General features: G+C 49.4%; 1 protein-coding gene across 1 annotated transcript in view; it reads right to left on the bottom strand.

Moving 5' to 3' along the window:
- Nucleotides 1-499: 499 nt before the first annotated feature.
- Nucleotides 500-19,064, bottom strand: part of trabd2b (TraB domain containing 2B) — a 67,029-nt gene continuing 48,464 nt past the window's right edge. The window contains exons 4-7 of the mRNA XM_064334037.1: nt 18,311-18,401; nt 3,162-3,330; nt 2,523-2,783; nt 500-1,830 (exon numbers count right to left, since the gene is read on the bottom strand). Coding sequence (XP_064190107.1) covers nt 1,626-1,830; nt 2,523-2,783; nt 3,162-3,330; nt 18,311-18,401 — 726 coding nt within the window. The 3' untranslated portion in view covers nt 500-1,625. The remainder of the gene's footprint in view (nt 1,831-2,522; nt 2,784-3,161; nt 3,331-18,310; nt 18,402-19,064) is intronic.

Below are 19,064 nucleotides of genomic sequence, written 5' to 3' on the forward strand. Positions count from 1 at the left end.
TTCCCCCTCTACAGTGGAAGGTGGGGTGCAAGTAATTCCCCCTGACAGTAGGGGGCGCCTGAGAGCAAGGGGTTCACCATCATAGCCAGGACAGGAGATGGGGCACAGGGGAGAAGTGGGGGGGATTTCTGTTTCGCCTGTCCTGCTCTCTCACGCCTGCTATAATGTTCACAATAGTGTCTCTCAGAATCTCTCCGTACAGATTTAACACTTCAGAATCATATACATGCTCTAAAGTTAAACAAAGTTGCCTGTAATCAATTCATATTTGTCTTTAACTTAGACTAAAAAGTAAACTCTGGCATTTTACTCACTAACTCAGTTTGCCAGTTAGTCTGAGTGATTACATTTTTTAATATTTAATATTTATTGAATCCCTTAATCTCACTGCAAATCATGTATCAAATTTAATACATGAGAATGATATACACACACACGCTGATGTTCAGCTCAGTCTCTCCCCAAACCTCACTTTACAGATATGCCATGCCAGGTTCAGTGTTTCTGCACGTTTTTATTTCTCAATAATCAACAAATGCATGAAAATATACTCTTCAAGAAAGAATAAATATACAATATTTCTTTATGAACAAAATGCACAATTTACAAAAACCTCAACTGCAGGATCCCTTTCCTTTAGCTAATAAAATATCAGTGACTTTATTATTATTATTATTATTATAATTAAAATTGTTATTGTCATTAGTAGAATTACATTTTTTTTCTATGATAATTTTAATAATCCTTATTAATATTATATCAATATTACTTATCTTAAGTTCTTAGGTGATAGACTTCTTTTTTTAAATGTGAAAAATCTGACTTTCTATATTCATTTACTTTATATTATTTTTTGATGACGTTGCCAGGTGCCGAAGTCCATTTCTGAGATTCCGTAAAAAGCTGTTCTCACCTTACTTGCCTCCACAGCTTTGTGGAGAAAGTGAGATCCTGAGTCTGTCTGTCATACAGAGAGAATAATATAACAGCTTTAAAGCCAGGGAAGTTACTACCCGTCTCTTCTCCCTCTGAAGAAACCAAGGAGCTTTGGATATAGACGATATTCCCCAAAACTGCACAGATAATTAGCAATGGTTACCGTGCAAGACTGTTGTTTACTTCTACGAGAATATCTCTGGACAGCAATGCAAAACGTGCATATTAGCTTTCCTTACATATTGTTTCAGTAAATGAACTTCTTCAACAAATTGGCCACTTTAGTGGACACTCTATGGTTTTGTGGGAAAAGGACTTCTATGAGAATATCTCTGGACAGCGATGCAAAACATGTGTATTAGCTTTCCTTACATATTGTTTCAGTAAATTCACTTCTTTAATAAATTTTCCACTCTATTGGACATTCTATGGTTTTGGGGGAAAGTACTTCGAATCAAGCTTAAATGCTTCAATATTTTTTAGATACTTTTTCAGATGCGCATCGACTCTAGATCTGACTGTCCTCTCACAACTTGGACAGAAGTAGGGTTTGAGCCACCTGCATTAATACTCGCTAGCTTTTCCAGGTTTACGTCCCCTCTCACCTCTCATTCACCCTTTTGGCAACGTGAAGGGCACGAGGGGTTCTGGACAGTCAAAATAGATGTGCGAACAGCTCCCCCGTGTGGTCAGGAGGTCAGCAGCATGTGTGAAATCAGACAAATGATCAGGCTAGCGAGGGCGTGGCTAGCGGTGGGCGAGGCAGAGTCCAGAGGAACGGTGGGCGGGGCCAAGCTAGGGGTTCTGGGTCTCCTGAGCTGTTCCTGGCGTGTGATTGGAGGCTCCACGGTGATATAGCCATTGGTTATCCTTATATTGGGCAGTGGAGTGGTGCTGTTGGGGGGGGGAAAAAGTCAAATTGTGGTTCATATTACAATTTGCGTCTTTTCATATGTTTTGTTATTACTGACATTCGGTCATGTTTCCGCACAAGCCTGTCCTGTGCATTACCTCTACTTCACTTGCATGCTTTTCCTTAGTTTACTTTTACTATTACGTTTCAGCATGTAGCAGACCCTCCTATCCAGCGAGACTGAAACAGATCACAAATTACCTAGAGTGAAAAGTATTTTAAATACAGGATTTGACCCAGGGAGTGGTGCGAATATTGCGAGGGTGTGGTGTTTGTGCCAGGAGGGAGTGTATCAATGCAGTCGGGGTGCATTTTTATGCAGCTAGCCGTTGTGTTTATGCAGTGGCAGGGTGTGCTCGTGCAGTAAGGGGTGTGTTGGCACAGTGAGCATGTGTTTATGCATTGTGTGTGATTATACAGTGACAGGGTGTGTATAGTGCAGTGGGGATGTATAATTGTGCAGAGGGAGTGTGTGATTGGTCAGTGGGGGTGTGTATAGTGCAGTGGGGGTGTGTGATTGGTCAGTGGGGGTGTGTATAGTGCAGTGGGGGTGTGTGATTGTTCAGTGGGGGTGTGTGATTGTGCAGTGGGGGTGTGTGATTGGTCAGTGGGGGTGTGTATAGTGCAGAGGGGGTGTGTGATTGGTCAGTGATCGTGCAGGTGACCCTCTCACCTGGCCTCCATTCGGACCCACAGGTCGCTGAAGAGGCGGGGCCGGGTGTGGGAGCGCTGGTGTTTTCGGGGTCTCTTCTGCCTCCCAAACTCCTCCAGCTGGCTCAGGCTGTCCGGGAGCAGCAGGTGAGGCAGCTCCTCCTCCTGCTCCTGCTCCTCCTCACCTGGGGCGCTGGTATCCCAGCTGTGGGGCCACGGGGTCACTGCCTCAGGGGTCCCCAAACTGGGCGCCGCCGTCGCCTCCTCCGGCTCCGACGAATGTCTGGAACGGAAAGGCAGAATGAGAGACAGTCAGGACCATAACAGAGTCAGGACCTGAGAGAGTCACAGAATCAGAACCAGAGAGAGTCACAGAGTCAAAACCATAAAGAGTCAATGCTTGCAATGAGTCTTTTTTTGAGTCTGTTGTGGCATCCCATTATAATCTTTGAAAGCCTGTACAAACCAGCCCCTTACATCTATAATTTCTCTGGATACTCAACTCCACATTCACTGCACTGAAATGTCGGTCTCTCTGCTACCGTCCAAGCCAAACCTTTCCAATTAGACGGAGGTGTTGAAAACCTGCGGGTGCGTCTGCGAGCGCATGCTCAAATGCGTTTACAAGCGTACGTGCTAGCGCGCGGCTACACGGGCTCACTCTGTGATTGGCTCTCCAGGAAGCGTGTGTTCCACCTCGTATCCCTCCTGCCGCAAAAGGTCCAACACACTGTGGTTCCCCAGGAAGTGGCCTGAGGGGAAACAGGAAGAGGAAGCACACATTAATACTGGCGATAGAGTAGAAGAGAGAGAGAAACAGAGGGTGAGTTACAAGATGTGTCAGGAGATAACTAGGTCAAGAGGAATTCTGGAAAGGGGGGAGAAGTAAAAACAAAATAAATTTTCGACTTTTATGTGAAACAGGAACATCTCCACACGAGAGCTGTCCTTGGATATTTTGAGCATGCTTTTTTCCATAGACTGTGTTTTCAGATGATATTGTGGATGTATGCCTTCACCCCTACCCCCACACTGTAAAAAATGTGACTGAAAAAAACTAAAAATAAGCATGATCTGAGAACACATTCCTTAAAATTTTTAGGAAAAAAAAAGAATTATGGGGTATGAAGAATTTTAAGATGTAATGAAATAATCTTGCTAGGTAAGAAAATTAATCTTAAAAACGGTAAAAGAACACAAGTTTTCGTCCGAATTTAAGTTTCTGATGCCCATTAAGATGTCCTTTTTTCGCAGGGCAGCCAGAGTCGTAACCCCAACCTGCCAAACGCACGATTCCCTCACTCTACGACATCAAACGCACAGGCTGCATCGCCATGGCGATGAAAGGCTTTTTATTTCTGCGAACAACCGATAATCCTGCGTCACTCATCCCTGCAATAACCCAGCAGTACGGCCCCCCCCCTGTCTGACATCACCCTGTTGCCGCGTCCCTAAACTTCATTACTGACACGCTGACAATCTTCAAGGCTGTCTTTTACATACTTTTTTATTACCATTATTAATAATAATAATATTATTATTATTATCATCATTCCTGCAACAAAAAAGTGATACATGTTCTTGGCCAGACCATTCAAAGGGTTTTGACATGATTGGCAGCGACTGCTGTGGACGGGCGGTCAGATCAGAGGGGAAGATTTCGCCCCGCACCCCCCTAACCCCCCCCCTTCCACCACCACCTTGTCCCAGGACGGGGGGGGGGGAGAACAGGCCCGGCATTGAGTAGGCCCTAACACACGCCTCACTCACTGCCGCCGAAGACGCCTGCAAGCCTGAACGCCGAACGGCTGAACGTCCTCCACATCGGCGTCCAGCGTCCGCATCTTCGCTCGTAAAGACCGCCGCGCCCATTTTCTTACTCGTTTATTTATAAGCCCGGGTTTCAGTGTTATTATTATTTTTGGATTATTGACACAGATTTCTCGGGAGGAGGGGGGAGACACCCTCCAGCTTTCCGGGCGTAAGGGGGGGGGAGGGGAAGGGGGGCGGGCAGCCATGTTTCATGTTCCACCGTTTATTTTCCCTCTCTGAGGTAATAAACATGCGGCTGGAACAGGGCTCCTCTCATGGTTACGGTTGCCGGGGAGGGGGGGGGGGGTCGCAGGAGAAGCCAATCGGCCGGGTGTTTGAGGCTCTGCGAGGAATGCGCGCGGTGGGCCCGTTGCCACGGACACTACGCTACGCGGCCTCTCCGTGCGGCCCGGAGCCCCAGAACGCGCCAGCCGGAGATTGATAACTTCCCCCCCGAAAGAGAGCTGAGATGGCCGCTGTCTTTTTGGGCCCTTGTAAAATAATGAAACGGTCAAAGAAACCACTCGAAAAACAATATGTTGGGGGGGGGGGGGGGGTTGGCGGTGGGGGAGCTGTACTTTGGTTTTGGAAAATGTAGTTGACAGTTGAAAACGACCCAGGTAGATTTTATACATTTTTTAAATACAAAATTGTGTTTATTTTTTTTTATTTGGTATCTTCAATCCCACCCGAATTTGGAATGTCCAATTTGCAAGCTATGTACAAGCATGCTCATATACCCCCCCCCCCCGCTACCCAACACATGGTTCCAGCCAGCTGCTTCTTTTTACACCACAGCCACGCATGCGCAGAGTGGGGGTGGAGGAGACCCAATCACACACGTGTGCAGAGAGCAAGCCATGGGTGCCCAAACAGCCAATAGGGTTGCTGCAGCAATGAACACTGCTATCCCCGCCCACTGAATCCCTCTCATATATCCCAACGGTGCTCCGGTGCTGCAGCCAACAGTCACCACTGACACGGGTCGGATCAGGTCCGAGATCGCGGAGCTCACTCACGCGCCACTTTTACCAAGTGAGCCAACCAGCAGCCACACAGAATGATTTCTGTGCTATTAGCACAGAAGGTGGGCTCTCTCTCACAGACACACACACACACACACATTCACTACACCACACACACACATCCACCAACACACACACCACCACACGCACCACACACATCACACACACAACAACAATACACAGCCCCCAACACACACAACAACGCCACACACACACACACATTCACACATACACACACACATACACACGACACATACAACAACACACACACACGCACACACACACAACATACACACACACACACACAGATACTCCCCCTGTCACTGGCCCATTCTGAGGTCTGACCGCCTGTTTATCCTGAGCCTGTGCCTGGCCTTTGGGCGACAGCAGGCAGTGGGCTAGCGCAGGGGCGCTAACACGGTGCCAGCGCACACAACCCTGGGACTAAAGCAAACACGCAGGGGCCGTAATTAAAGGGTAGCGGAGCGCTGGGGCTGTAATGGCTGCTTCCTGAGCAGGCCTTCCTGGCCCCGCGGGCAGAGCGCGCGTGTGTGTGTGTGTGTGTGCGTGTGTGTGTGTGTGTGAGCCTCAGTGTCTCACGCACGGCTGCGTCACCATGGCTCCCCAAACCAGTGTTCTGTTCACGTGCCCACACCCAACCACCATAACCCCACCCCCACTGTTTTTCACACTGTAAACCAGGCCTCTACTCCTCCTTCTGTTCCTCCATCTCTCCCACTATACCTATCTCCCACTATACCAGGTCCCTATCCACTCCTCTGGCTTCCAATCTCTCCCATCATCCTCTCTGCCTCCCTACCTTCCTTATCTCCCTCTGATATTCCCACATTTCTCCCTCCTTCTCTTAGTTTATAACTCCATTTCTCTCTCCCCCCTCTCTCTCTTCCTCTCTTTTCACCTTTCTTCCACCAGCTCGATGAGCTTGCTTAGCACAAGGATGGCATGGTCAGTCTGCCTCTCTCTCTCTATCTCCCTCTCTCTCTCTCCATCTCTATCACCACCTGCCCCCCTCCCCCTCTCTCTCTTTCCATCACCTTCTCCCTCCCTCTCTCTCTCTCTCTCCATCTCTATCACCACCTGCCCCCCTCCCCCTCTCTCTCTCTTTCCATCACCTTCTCCCTCCCTCACTCTCTCTCTTTCCATCACCTTCTCCCTCCCTCTCTCTCTCTCTTTCTCCTTCCCCTTGTGGTGCCATCCAGGCTCTGGGTTTTTGAGAAGTGCGCGAGGACCTTGGCCGGGGGGGGTGATGTGATTGGAGGGGTGTGATGTCAGCACCTCATTACTCATGCGGCCCCGCCCCTCCACTCTTCCTGTCAGTGGGGCCAACCTGCCTGCCCATGAGGGAAAAGAGAGGGAGGGAGGGACAGAGGGAGAGAGGGAGGGAGGGAGGAATAGAGAGAGGCGGGTACCATCGACAGGCCTCATCCTTCAGGGCATGATGGAGGGAAACAGAGAGAGAGAGAGAGCTAGAGAAATGGCAGAACTTGTTGCTTGCTAGGTTAGGGTTAGGTGTGTGTGTGTGTGAGAGAGAGAGGAATGCAGAGCTCATTGCTTGCTGGGTTAGGGTTAGGTGTGTGTGTGTGTGTAAGAGAGAGAGAGAGAGAGAGTCAGAGCTTGCTGCTTGCTAGGTTAGGGTTAGGTGTATGTGTGTGTGTATGAGAGAGAGAGAGAGAGAGAGAGAGAGAGTTAGAGGTATGGCAGAGCTTGCTGCCTGCTGGGAGCTGTTGCTATGCCGAAAACAAACAGGAGATGTTGCCTTGCAGACAGGGTTCAGCAGTGGAAAGAGCAATGAAACCAGTCTGGGAGAAAAGGATAAGAGAGAGAAAGAGAGAGAGAGAGAGAGAGAGGGAAGGAGACAGAGAGAAAGGGGGAAGGAGACAAAGACAGAGAGAGAGAGAGGGAGAATGCAAGGGAGATGGAAAGAGAGAGAGAGGTAGGGGGGGCAGATGGAGATGGAAAGAAAGATAGAGAGATAGACGGGGGGGGGGGGGTGGAGAGGAACACATACAGGCCGCTCTGGCGAGGTGCACATTTCTCTGTGTAATTACAGAACACGTCTCCTCTCACTTCTTCAGAGTGGGGGGGCTGAAGGCCACCGAAAAAAACCTCACAGGGGACGGGTGTGTGTGCGGTCCGCCGCACGCCGGGAGGAGAGGCACTGTCATCGCCCCCCCCCCCCCACCTCTCGCCGACTCTCACTGTGTCCCATTCAGAGTGATGTTTCTCCTGCACCTGCCAACCGTCACCCCACCCCCCCCCCACCCCCCCGCGCAGCTCCTGACGTGCGCCCCCGAGCCTTGTGGACGGGGCGCACATGCACACGCGGTTTCGCGAAGCGCCTGTCGATCGGTAAATCAGCGAGCAAGCCTGAGGGAGAGCAGGAAGAAGAAAAAAGAACTCTGGGAAAGAATTCCAGCACAGCGCTTTGCACCTGAAGCACTTTAAAGAGCAGAGGGGCCGGGGGTGGGAGGCTGGTGAGGGTGGGGGTCCGCACAGCGCTTTGCACTGAACGTTAAAGAGCAGAGGGGCCTGGGGGTGGATGGGGGGGTGGGGGGTCCGGCACAGCGCTTGCACCTGAAGCGCAAAAGAGCAGAGGGGTCGACGGGCGTGGGGGGTCTGGCCTGACATGTAAAAATCTCAAAAGATCAGGAAATTCCTACCTCGTGGCCTACCCTGTCTCCGTTTAAACTGTGGTATTAATTGGAATCAGGAGCGGTCCTTCCCCCCCCCCCCACCCCCCCCAAATCCCTTCCCCGCCCTCCCCTTCCAGCTGAGCCGTGGAGTTTCCCTTATATAAACGATTTCACTTTCAATGCATGCGAACGTGAATCTCCAGAAACAGTGAGGGAGGGGGGTCTGCAAAGGATAACCCCCCCAACACCCAGCCAGATTCGGCCTGGATGGGGACTGTCGCCCCAGGCTCTAGAACACCGCCCCCCCTCCTTTCTGCAGGAACATTCAGAGTGTTTCCCCTTCACTTTAAATATTTGGATTGTCTGTATGCTTGTGCACAGCCTGACAGGGCTGGAGAGGGAGCCACTGTGGTGTGTACCTATCCCAGAAGAGGAAGGGAGAGGGAGGGCGGGGGTGGAAGGGAAAATGGCCGGGGGGAGGTTGGGGGCGGAGGGGGGGGGGGGGGTTAGGGCAGGGTCTGGGGACTGGGGGGGTATGGATTTGGGAGGGACGGGTGGGGGGAAAGGCCTGTGACACGTTAAAACGTTTAGTGAAAATTGCCCTCACCGTTTGTTTTTGTTCCTGACAGTTGAGGTCTGAACTCCTTTACTGGAGAGAAAGCAAGGCAGGAGGGAGCCAGGAGAAAGGGGCCTTTTACACACACACACACACACACACACACACACACACACACACACACAAAATACTCTACACACACACACACACACACCACACACACACCACACATACTACACACCACAACCAACCACACAACATACCACACACACACACACACACTACCACACACACACAACCACACACACACACCACACACCACCACACACACTCCACACACACACACACACACACACACACACACATCCCACACACACAACACACACACACACACACCACATACACATCTCACACACACACACACACACACACATACTCACACACACACAACCACACACATACACATACACGACACACACACACACACACACACACACACACACAACCACACACATACCACACACCACACACACCTACCCACACACACACAACACACACACACACACACACACACACATACTCTCACACACACACACCACACACATACTCTCGCACACACACACACACCACACACATACTCACACACATACACATAGACCGCACACACACATACATACACACCACACACACCACACATACACACGCACACACCATTTTTCCTTCTCTTCATCATCCTCCCTGTCACCCCCCCTTTTCTATCCCACTGTTGTTTAATCCTGCTCCCCTACCACCCCAAGCAGTAATTTGCCCACAATCCACCTCTCCGAGCTTCACGTGCCCATTGCATGATAAAAAGCTTGCATGAGAAGCTTGCATGACAACGTAAAGCATAAATAAGGAAGAGAACAGGCCATTCAGCCCATCTAGTGTCACCATTTAACCAGCTGACCAGAGAGCATCTAGCACTGCATCCAGAAAAAAATGCACACTTGGGATGTACCAAGTTCCACCTGCACCCCCACCTTGTTCTGGTGACAAATTCACCATTGGTTCAGTCCGTTTTCTTGTTCATTTTTAAACTTTAATCCCGTTCCTGTCTCTGCCTCTTTTTTGCCAAGCTGAAGTTAAGATGAAGGCCCTCAGATTGCGTTTGACAGATAGCGAGGGAACCCCATTAGCTCTGAATGGGGCTCAGAAAGGGGCCCAGAGGTGCTGTTGTTGTTTTGGCTAATGAAGCGGGTAATTAGCGAAGGGGGCTAACGAGAAGCACGGAGCTAATAAGAGCAGGAGACTGTGGGAAGAGCAGCCTGGCCAGGGCCTGGATGGGAGATGGACGACGCCATACGGGACCCAGGGGAATTGTGGGTAATGATACAGAGCACCGGGAGGGGAGGTTGTGGGGTGGTGGTGGGGGGTTGAAGGTGGGGGGTGGGGGGTGGCGTGGATGGAATGTGTAACTGGACTAGGCAAGAGGGGGGAAAGAGAAATGTCTGGAGAGCGTCAGAATAATCGGAAGGTTCTGGAGAGCTTCCTTTACCGGGTGCTAAGCAGGGTGGCTGTCAAGCGGGGAAAGTAATGCTCTTCCTCCTGCTCCTGACCCTGCCCCCCCCATCCCCCTACCCCTACCCCTACCCCTACCCCTCCCCCCTTTTACTTTCATGTCTGCCCCTGTCTCCACCCCCCTCCCCCCCCCGCCCCGTTCCAGATACGGCTACTGTTGACCCCTGGAACAGCAGTCCACTGCAAGGGGGTGGAAGGCCAAAATCCTCACTCTGGCTGGTCGTTCCAAAATACAGAGTAAAACATTCCCCATGTCCATGAGGAGCAGCTGGGACACGCTACCTTGTCTTAATTAAATTAAGGTGTGTTTTTTTCCCTGCACGATAACGCATGGTGCCTTTGCGTTAAATTGGGAGAGATGTTGGACTGTCTGATTGGTTAGTGTCCAACAGGTGGTACTTCAAGTGATTACACACATGCATTGAACTTCACCCCACACTGCATCCCACAAACACACACACACGCAAACACACACACACACACATATACGCCCACACACACACGGTTTGCTAGAGGAGGGAGCTGAAACAGCAACCTATACCAATCACAGGGAACCTCACAAATTCTACCTGTCCTTTCCATATGTTTGAAAAATGCAGTGCCTGAGAGTGACTGCTCTCGAACCAGCAGCCCCTAAGTAAGATTTACTCCGGTACCTGAAAACTGCACTCAGGAAAAGCAACACGGGCCAAAACAAGGCATTTCCTAGTTTTAAAAAATAAATAAAATACTAAATAAACAACAAGCTTGAAATTGCTACCGTTCTTTTCATACAGACCACTTGTCTTCCATTACAGCACATAAAAGGGAATCATTCAGTGTTTTCCTGTTAGGTTGTGTTCACTCTAAAAGAATGAATACAGTAAGGACAAACGATCAACATTTCTTCTTCCTGGCCACTGTCTGACTCATTTTCACTCTTCCTTTGAGCCACACAAGAAGCCCAGCACCAGGGCTGCCCAACCCTATTCCCAGAGGTCCACTGTCCTGTAGGTTTGCATTTTAACACCTAATTTGCCACACCTGATTCTAATAATTAGCAGCTCAAGGAGATCTCCCGCTGTTGAACGTGGTGTGCGTTGTTAGGGTGTTTTTGGAGTGAAAGCCTTCAGGATGGCAGATCTCCAGGGACAGGGTCGGGCAGCCCTGTTCTAAGCTAACTGACTCAGAGAAGTCATTCCCTAAACACATTTCCAACTGTAAACAGGGAACGTTTTTAGGAGGTGCAGGATCTCGCCCATTACCCCGGCAAACCGTTTACTTGATCTGCCGAGGTGTTCACAAAACTGAAGAGCGGGACCTCGCCCAAATAAATTACAGCCCATTAAATCAAAGCGAGGCCCGTTACCTACCCAGATATGAACTGTGACCAGATTAAGTCCTCACATAACACCTTTTCTTTCTTTTTTTTACCTTTTTAATTCAGAAATTGCAAGCTGCTAATATCAGGTAGTGATCGCACACGAGTCAGAAGGAGAGTTATCTGCGGGCTAAAAATCGGCTTTGTAACCGCCGGCCCCGACCGCGGAGAGAGGGCCTGGACATCGTCAGCCGTCAGTGAGGAAAGAGAGAGAGGGTGAGGGAGAGAACGAGAGGGAGGGAAAGAGAGAGAGGGTGAGGGAGAGAACGAGAGGGAGGGAAAGAGGGAGAGAGTGAGGGAAATGCATAGGAAAGACTAGGTACGAAGCACAGGGCTGGAAGAGTATGTGCACATACACACACACACACACACACACACACACTTCCTCCTCTCTTTTCCTTTCAATATTTTACGGGCTGGAGGAGACGCATAAAGAAGTGAGGGAAGATGCCGAACAGCTGCAGATGAAAATTGGAGAGAAGGAGGGAAGGATGGAGAACAGAGAGAGGGAGGGAGGGAGAGAGAGGGAGTCAGATGTGTGGCATCAGGGTAAAGCAGGAAGGATAGAGAGACAGGAAAGGAGGCTGAGACAGTGGAAAGAGAGAAAGAGAGATAGAGGGGCTAACAGGGGGACACACAGGGAGGAGGAATGCGGCTTCTTGGCTCCTGTCTGATGTCTCTTACCCACAATCCCCCAAAAAACACAACTGCACAGCACATGGGCCTGGTCCTCACAAAGATCTACTAAAGATACACACACGCACACACAGCATATGGGCCAGGTCCTCACAAAGAACTATTAAAGATACACACACGCGCACACAACACATGGGCCCAGTCCTCACAAAGATCTATTAAAGATACACACACGCACAATCAGACACACTCAGTCTTCGCTTTCACAGTGTGTATATCGCACACAGAAACACACATCTCTCTCGCAGTGTGTATATCGCACACAGAAACACACATCTCTCTCGCAGTGTGTATGTCGCACACAGAAACACAAACCTTCACTCTCACAGTGTGTATATCGCACACAGAAACACACATCTCTCTCACAGTGTGTATGTCGCACACAGAAACACACATCTCTCTCGCAGTGTGTATATCGCACACAGAAACACACATCTCTCTCTCGCAGTGTGTATATCGCACACAGAAACACACATTTCTCTCGCAGTGTGTATGTCGCACACAGAAACACACATCTCTTTCGCAGTGTGTATATCACACACAGAAACACACATCTCTCTCGCAGTGTGTATATCACACACAGAAACACACATCTCTCTCTCGCAGTGTGTATATCACACACAGAAACACACATCTCTCTCTCGCAGTGTGTATATCGCACACAGAAACACACATCTCTCTCGCAGTGTGTATATCGCACACAGAAATACACATCTTCTCTCTCGCAGTGTGTATATCGCACACAGAAACACACATCTCTCTCGCAGTGTGTATATCACACACAGAAACACACATCTCTCTCTCAGTGTGTATATCGCACGCAGAAACACACATCTCTATCGCAGTGTGCATATCGCACGCATAAACACACATCTCTCTCGCAGTGTGTATATCACACACAGAAACACACATCTCTCGCAGTGTATATATCGCACACAGAAACACACATCTCTCTCGCAGTGTGTATATCACACACAGAAACACACATCTCTCTCGCAGTGTGTATATCGCACACAGAAACACACATCTCTCTCTCGCAGTGTGTATATCGCACACAGAAACACACATCTCTCTCGCAGTGTGTATATCGCACACAGAAACACACATCTCTCTCACAGTGTGTATATCGCATACAGAAACACACATCTCTCTCTCGCAGTGTGTATATCGCACACAGAAACACACATCTCTCTCTCGCAGTGTGTATATCACACACAGAAACACACATCTCTCTCTCGCAGTGTGTATATCACACACAGAAACACACATCTCTCTCTCGCAGTGTGTATATCACACACAGAAACACACATCTCTCTCTCACAGTGTGTATATCACACACAGAAACACACATCTCTCTCTCGCAGTGTGTATATCGCACACAGAAACACACATCTCTCTCTCACAGTGTGTATAACACACAGAAACACACATCTCTCTCTCGCAGTGTGTATATCACACACAGAAACACACATCTCTCTCTCGCAGTGTATATATCGCACACAGAAACACACATCTCTCTCTCGCAGTGTATATATCGCACACAGAAACACACATCTCTCTCTCGCAGTGTGTATATCACACACAGAAACACACATCTCTCTCTCGCAGTGTATATATCGCACACAGAAACACACATCTCTCTCTCACAGTGTGTATAACACACAGAAACACACATCTCTCTCGCAGTGTGTATATCACACACAGAAACACACATCTCTCTCGCAGTGTGTATAACACACAGAAACACACATCTCTCTCGCAGTGTGTATATCACACACAGAAACACACATCTCTCTCTCACAGTGTGTATAACACACAGAAACACACATCTCTCTCGCAGTGTGTATATCACACACAGAAACACACATCTTCTCTCTCGCAGTGTGTATAACACACAGAAACACACATCTTCTCTCTCGCAGTGCGTATATCGCTGAAGTGGTGGCTGATGCAGGAAATTCCAGGGGATGTTTTCAATAAGAAAGGAGAGCCGCGCTGACGAACCGGCAAACAGAACCCTGCTGAAAACAAGCAGAGAAGCAGCAGCCTACTCACCTCCACATGCTGATGAGAGTGCGTGTGTGTGTGTGTACCTGTGTGTGTGTGCGCGTGTGTGTGTGCACGTGTGTGCACCTGTGTGTGTGTGTACCTATGTGTATGTGTGTCTACCTATGCGTATGTCTGTGTGTATGTGTGTACCTGTGTGTGTGTACTTGTGTGTAAGTGTGTGTACGTGTGTTTGTGTGTGTGCGCACGCGCATATATGTGTGTGTGTTTGTGAGCGTGTGTGTGTACGTGCATATGTGTGTGTGTGTACCTGTGTGTATGTGTGCATGTGTATGTGTGCGTGTGTGCATGAGTATGTGTGTGTGCACGTGCGTGTGTGCGAGCGTGTGTTATAAATGTTAACTGTAGGAGATCACATGCCGTAATTCATACTGCTATCAAACGTGCTCACTCTCCCTTGATGGTCGTTCGGTGACCGAAAACGCCAAAACGGCGTACAGAAAGCATTTAGCCTGCTTCTATAGGAAAATAAGCGTGTGCAAATGTGCACATGAACAAAAGGTTCGGCCTTTGGAACAGACACTGAATTGGCATGTGCAAGGTATTTTTCAAACAGGCAGTTGCTGCTTTTTTTTCCCCCTCCCAAGTAAACTCATAAAAAGTAAGTTCCAACGAGATATACGTGGTCCACGGCAACTGTAAGACAATGAGCTGATCTTGTGTTTTTCTGTTTTTGCTTTTAAAAGGTATCTGCTGTGATTATGCAGAGGCCAGCGATGATCGCGTACAGCACAGTAACTGCCACGTCTTTCTAACTCCTTAGCGGGGAGAGAAAGGACTGCTGGGAAGTGCGGAATCTCTATCGCTTCCGTTGATGACATCACCTCTGACCCGAGCTTGTGTGTCACGGCATTACTGCTGAGCTCGGCACTTCAGGACGCCTGTGGCCTAGAAGGAACGTGTGGGGGGGGCATCCTTTGTTCTAACTGTCAAAATAAATTTACAAAATGAGCGCGAGGGATTAAACCTCCTGCTCTATTTTATTTTATTCACTTATTTGCTAATTTGTGGACATTTTTCACAGCAGTACTTTTTTGTCCATTGTTAATTATAAAATCAATGTATGAGGTGAAGCCAAAGACAAATTTCTGCTCCCGGATGGACATTCAAGTACAACAATTGAGCTTTTTCGATTTTATTTTGTCACTGATACAGTCGGCGTACTCTTCTCCCCCCAGCTTTTTTAGGCACCCTGGTTCCTGTTCTGTCCAACAGGGGGCAGCAGAGGGAGTGTAACCCAACCCACTTACACCCCCTCCCATCCCCACCCCCCCAACCCACAGCCACAAGGGGTCTTTTTTCGTTAATTTTTCTCCTTGTTACGTCTTTCACCCTACAGAACTTTAAAAAATAACCTGTGCATAAAAATGAAAAATGTCTGTGCGAGCGTTCTGCTACTTCAGAGCTTCTGGCAGACTGTACCATGGGGCATGCCTGTGGTGGTGTGGGGGGTGGGGGGATTTCGGATTGGCATGGGAATGGAAGAAAGTAGGGGGTGGACGAGGGGTGGGGGGGGGGGGGCGCCGTGCCGAGATTGGACGGTCTGCCCGAAGCATTTTACACACGCACGTACAGTTTAATCACCCCCGGGGAAGTCACGGAACGACCCGGGTAACCCAAGAAAAGCCCCAACCTGCCAGCCCAGTTCGGGCTGTTTGTTTTCCTTTCCAGGCTCTTTTGAATCTGTTCCTGGAGAAGGATTCCAAGCAAAACTGAGAAAGGAGGGCAGTGAATAGCTATCGGCCAGACGGGGGCCGGGAGTTTCTGATAAACAGAGCGATTTCGGAGATTCCCGGCTGACGGTGATGTGTGCAGCCGCTGGCAGGGAGACAGAGCCGGAGAAGGCTTCCTGTGTATGGACCGACGGACGGGAAAGACTGACAGACTGACAGACTGACAGGCTTAGAGCGGGCCTGGATGGAGGGATTAAAAAACAGATATGCTCGTGTGAGAGGACAGAAAAGGAAAGAGAGAGAAAAAAAGAAAGCCACAGACAAGACAAGACAGTTTGAGCGACAGACATGGGAACAGTTAGACAAGGGGATCGATGGACAGAGAGAGAGAGAGAGAGAGAGAGATGGAGATGGGAAAGAGAGAGTGGGAAGGGGGAGACAGAGAGAAAGCAAGAGAAAGAGAGTGGGGAAGTCAGAGAGATAAGTATGAAGAGATCAGAAAGAGAGTGTGAGAGGGAGACAGACAGCGGGGGAAAGACAGAGACAGAGGAAAAGATAGAGAGAGACAGATGAAGAGAGTGAGGGGGGGAGATAGACACAGAAAGAAAGGCAAACAGAGAGATAGAGAGAGGGAGTGTAGAGAGAGGAAGAGAGCCGTGGCGACAGAACGAAAGGACGCGCAGTTTGGGTCAGCAGCGAGATGTTCTGTGTGGAGGTACGTCTAGGGAATGCGTTCCCTCTTGTTTCGACAGCCGTTTAAGAGAAGCTTCTCTCTCTCTCCTCTCTCTGACAGCCTGTGTTTAAGAGAAGCTGAGAGTAATTCAGCGGTGTTCCTCCTCACCCGTGTGGAAGCGTGTGTTTTAAAGAACCTTGAGCTGAGACAAAGCTGCACCACCGCTGCTGCAGTAATGGTCGTCTGTATGCATAGAGCTGAATAGAGACACTTGATCACTGACACACACTCACCACACGTCTTTCACTGCATGCATAGCACAGCAGCAATACACTGACTGCAACAACACTGCACACACAGCATGCACACGCAGACACACTCGCATACACACTGCAGCACACCACACACATACACACATACATTCACATGCACGCACACGCACACACACACACTCACATACATTCACATGCACGCACACACACACACATACACGGAGACACTCTGATACACACTAACACACACTCACACACACATACATTCACATGCATGCACACGCACACACACACACTCACATACATTCACATGCACGCACACACACACACATCACACTCACACACACATACATTCACATGCATGCACACACACACAAACACACATACATACGCACACACACTCTTACAGTTTGGGGAGGACACACAGACAATATAACTAGCAGAGCATTTATAACTGCTGGCATAAATGTTCTGTGTCGTTGTTTAGGGCCACAATCAAATTTGAGCTGCACAATTCACGACTGAAAATTAGAATTTAGTGTTTTTAAAAGACTGGTTTCCCAGTCTGTAATCACCGAGAACTCCCCCCCTCCCCACCCTCCCCACCCTCAACCCCCCATCTGCGATTGGTCCCCTGGTCCCCAGTTTCTTCTTGTTTAGGGCCACCAAAATCCTAGAGTAAGCTCTCATAACTAGCAACTCAATCCTTTAGTCTGCCTAACAACAGACACGATTCAATTATTTAGCCTCACGCCCCTGTACTCAACACCCCTGTCCCCTAACCTTGACCCCCCCACCTCCCAGCCTGGGACGGGGCAATGCAGGGCAGGGCAGGGCAGGGTAGCACGGGGCAGGGGGGATTTTGGGGTCAGCCTCCCTCCTCGGTGCACTCCATTTAAAATAACTGCTGTCTGGGGAGCTCAGGATGAGGCCCCTGAACACCCGCCGTCTTTCACCATCAACACAACTCTGACCTGAACGCAGCTCATCTGCAGTATATACTGGGAAAAAAGGTACGCTTGAGGTCACTGTATTTACATTGTCAAAAAGCAAACCACCGACAGTTGTTTTTGGATTTGGAGGGGTGGGGGTGGGGGGTGTCGGAAATGAGCTGAACTTCACGCCTTGATTGTTCAGTACTTTGAGATTGTTCAGTACTTTGGGCGACACAGCTCAGGAGGTAAGACCGATTGCCTGGCAGTCGGAGGGTTGCCGGTTCAAACCCCGCCCTGGGCGTGTCGAAGTGTCCTTGAGCAAGACACCTAACCCTTAACTGCTCTGGCGAATGAGAGGCATCAATTGTAAAGCGCTTTGGATAAAAGCGCTATATAAATGCAGTCCATTTACCATTTTAGATGTTCTGTGAGAGGGAGTCATCAAGACCCAGATGCATCTAAGCCGCCGAGATCGCGCAGGGAAGAAGAAGGTCGGAGGGGGGAGTGATGAGGGGAGATCGGCTGGCCATCTGGTTCCGGAGATAGCTCCGGGAAGTAGCGGATCGTGGCGGTGGAGCGGTCGTGGTCCGGCAGGGAGCTGTTTATGAAGTGGGGGAGCTGCGAGAGAGAGGGAGAGAGAGAGAGAGGGATCAGAGAGGAGGGAGAGAGAGGGATCAGAGAGAGGGGGAGTGAGAGAGAGGAGTGAGAGAGAGAGAGGGATTAGAGAGGAGGGAGAGAGAGGGATGAGAGAGAGGCGTGAGAGAGAGGGGAGTGAGAGGGGAGTGAGAGAGAGAGAGAGGGATCGGAGAGAGGGGGGCGTGAGAGAGAGGAGTGAGATAGAGAGAGAGGGGAGTGAGAGAGAGGGAGAGGAGTGAGATAGAGAGAGAGAGGGATCGGAGAGAGGGGGAGTGAGATATAAAGAGAGGGGAGTGATAGAGAGAGAGACAGGGAGAGGAGTGATAGAGAGAGAGAGGGGAGAGAGAGAAACGTGGAGGTAGCGCATTTTACATGAAAGCCTGATATGTAAAGAAAAATATATTCACTGTACCGTAAAAATTTCAGCCATCATCGGTACAGTGGGTTGCGTAGCTCTATTCGCACACTGATAAATCTCATCCAAGCGGCCACATCAGTCACATGATTGATTTTCAACGTGCCCTGTGTAACATGAGGTGCCTCGACGTCAGCCATAACCAACGAAAACGATATTATCAGCGCAAAAAAATATTTCTATCCGTTTGCACAGGAGACAATCTGTCGGCCCTTCATTACGGTAACGTC

Source organism: Anguilla rostrata, chromosome 4 (assembly GCF_018555375.3).
Source record: "Anguilla rostrata isolate EN2019 chromosome 4, ASM1855537v3, whole genome shotgun sequence".
NCBI lineage: Eukaryota > Metazoa > Chordata > Actinopteri > Anguilliformes > Anguillidae > Anguilla > Anguilla rostrata.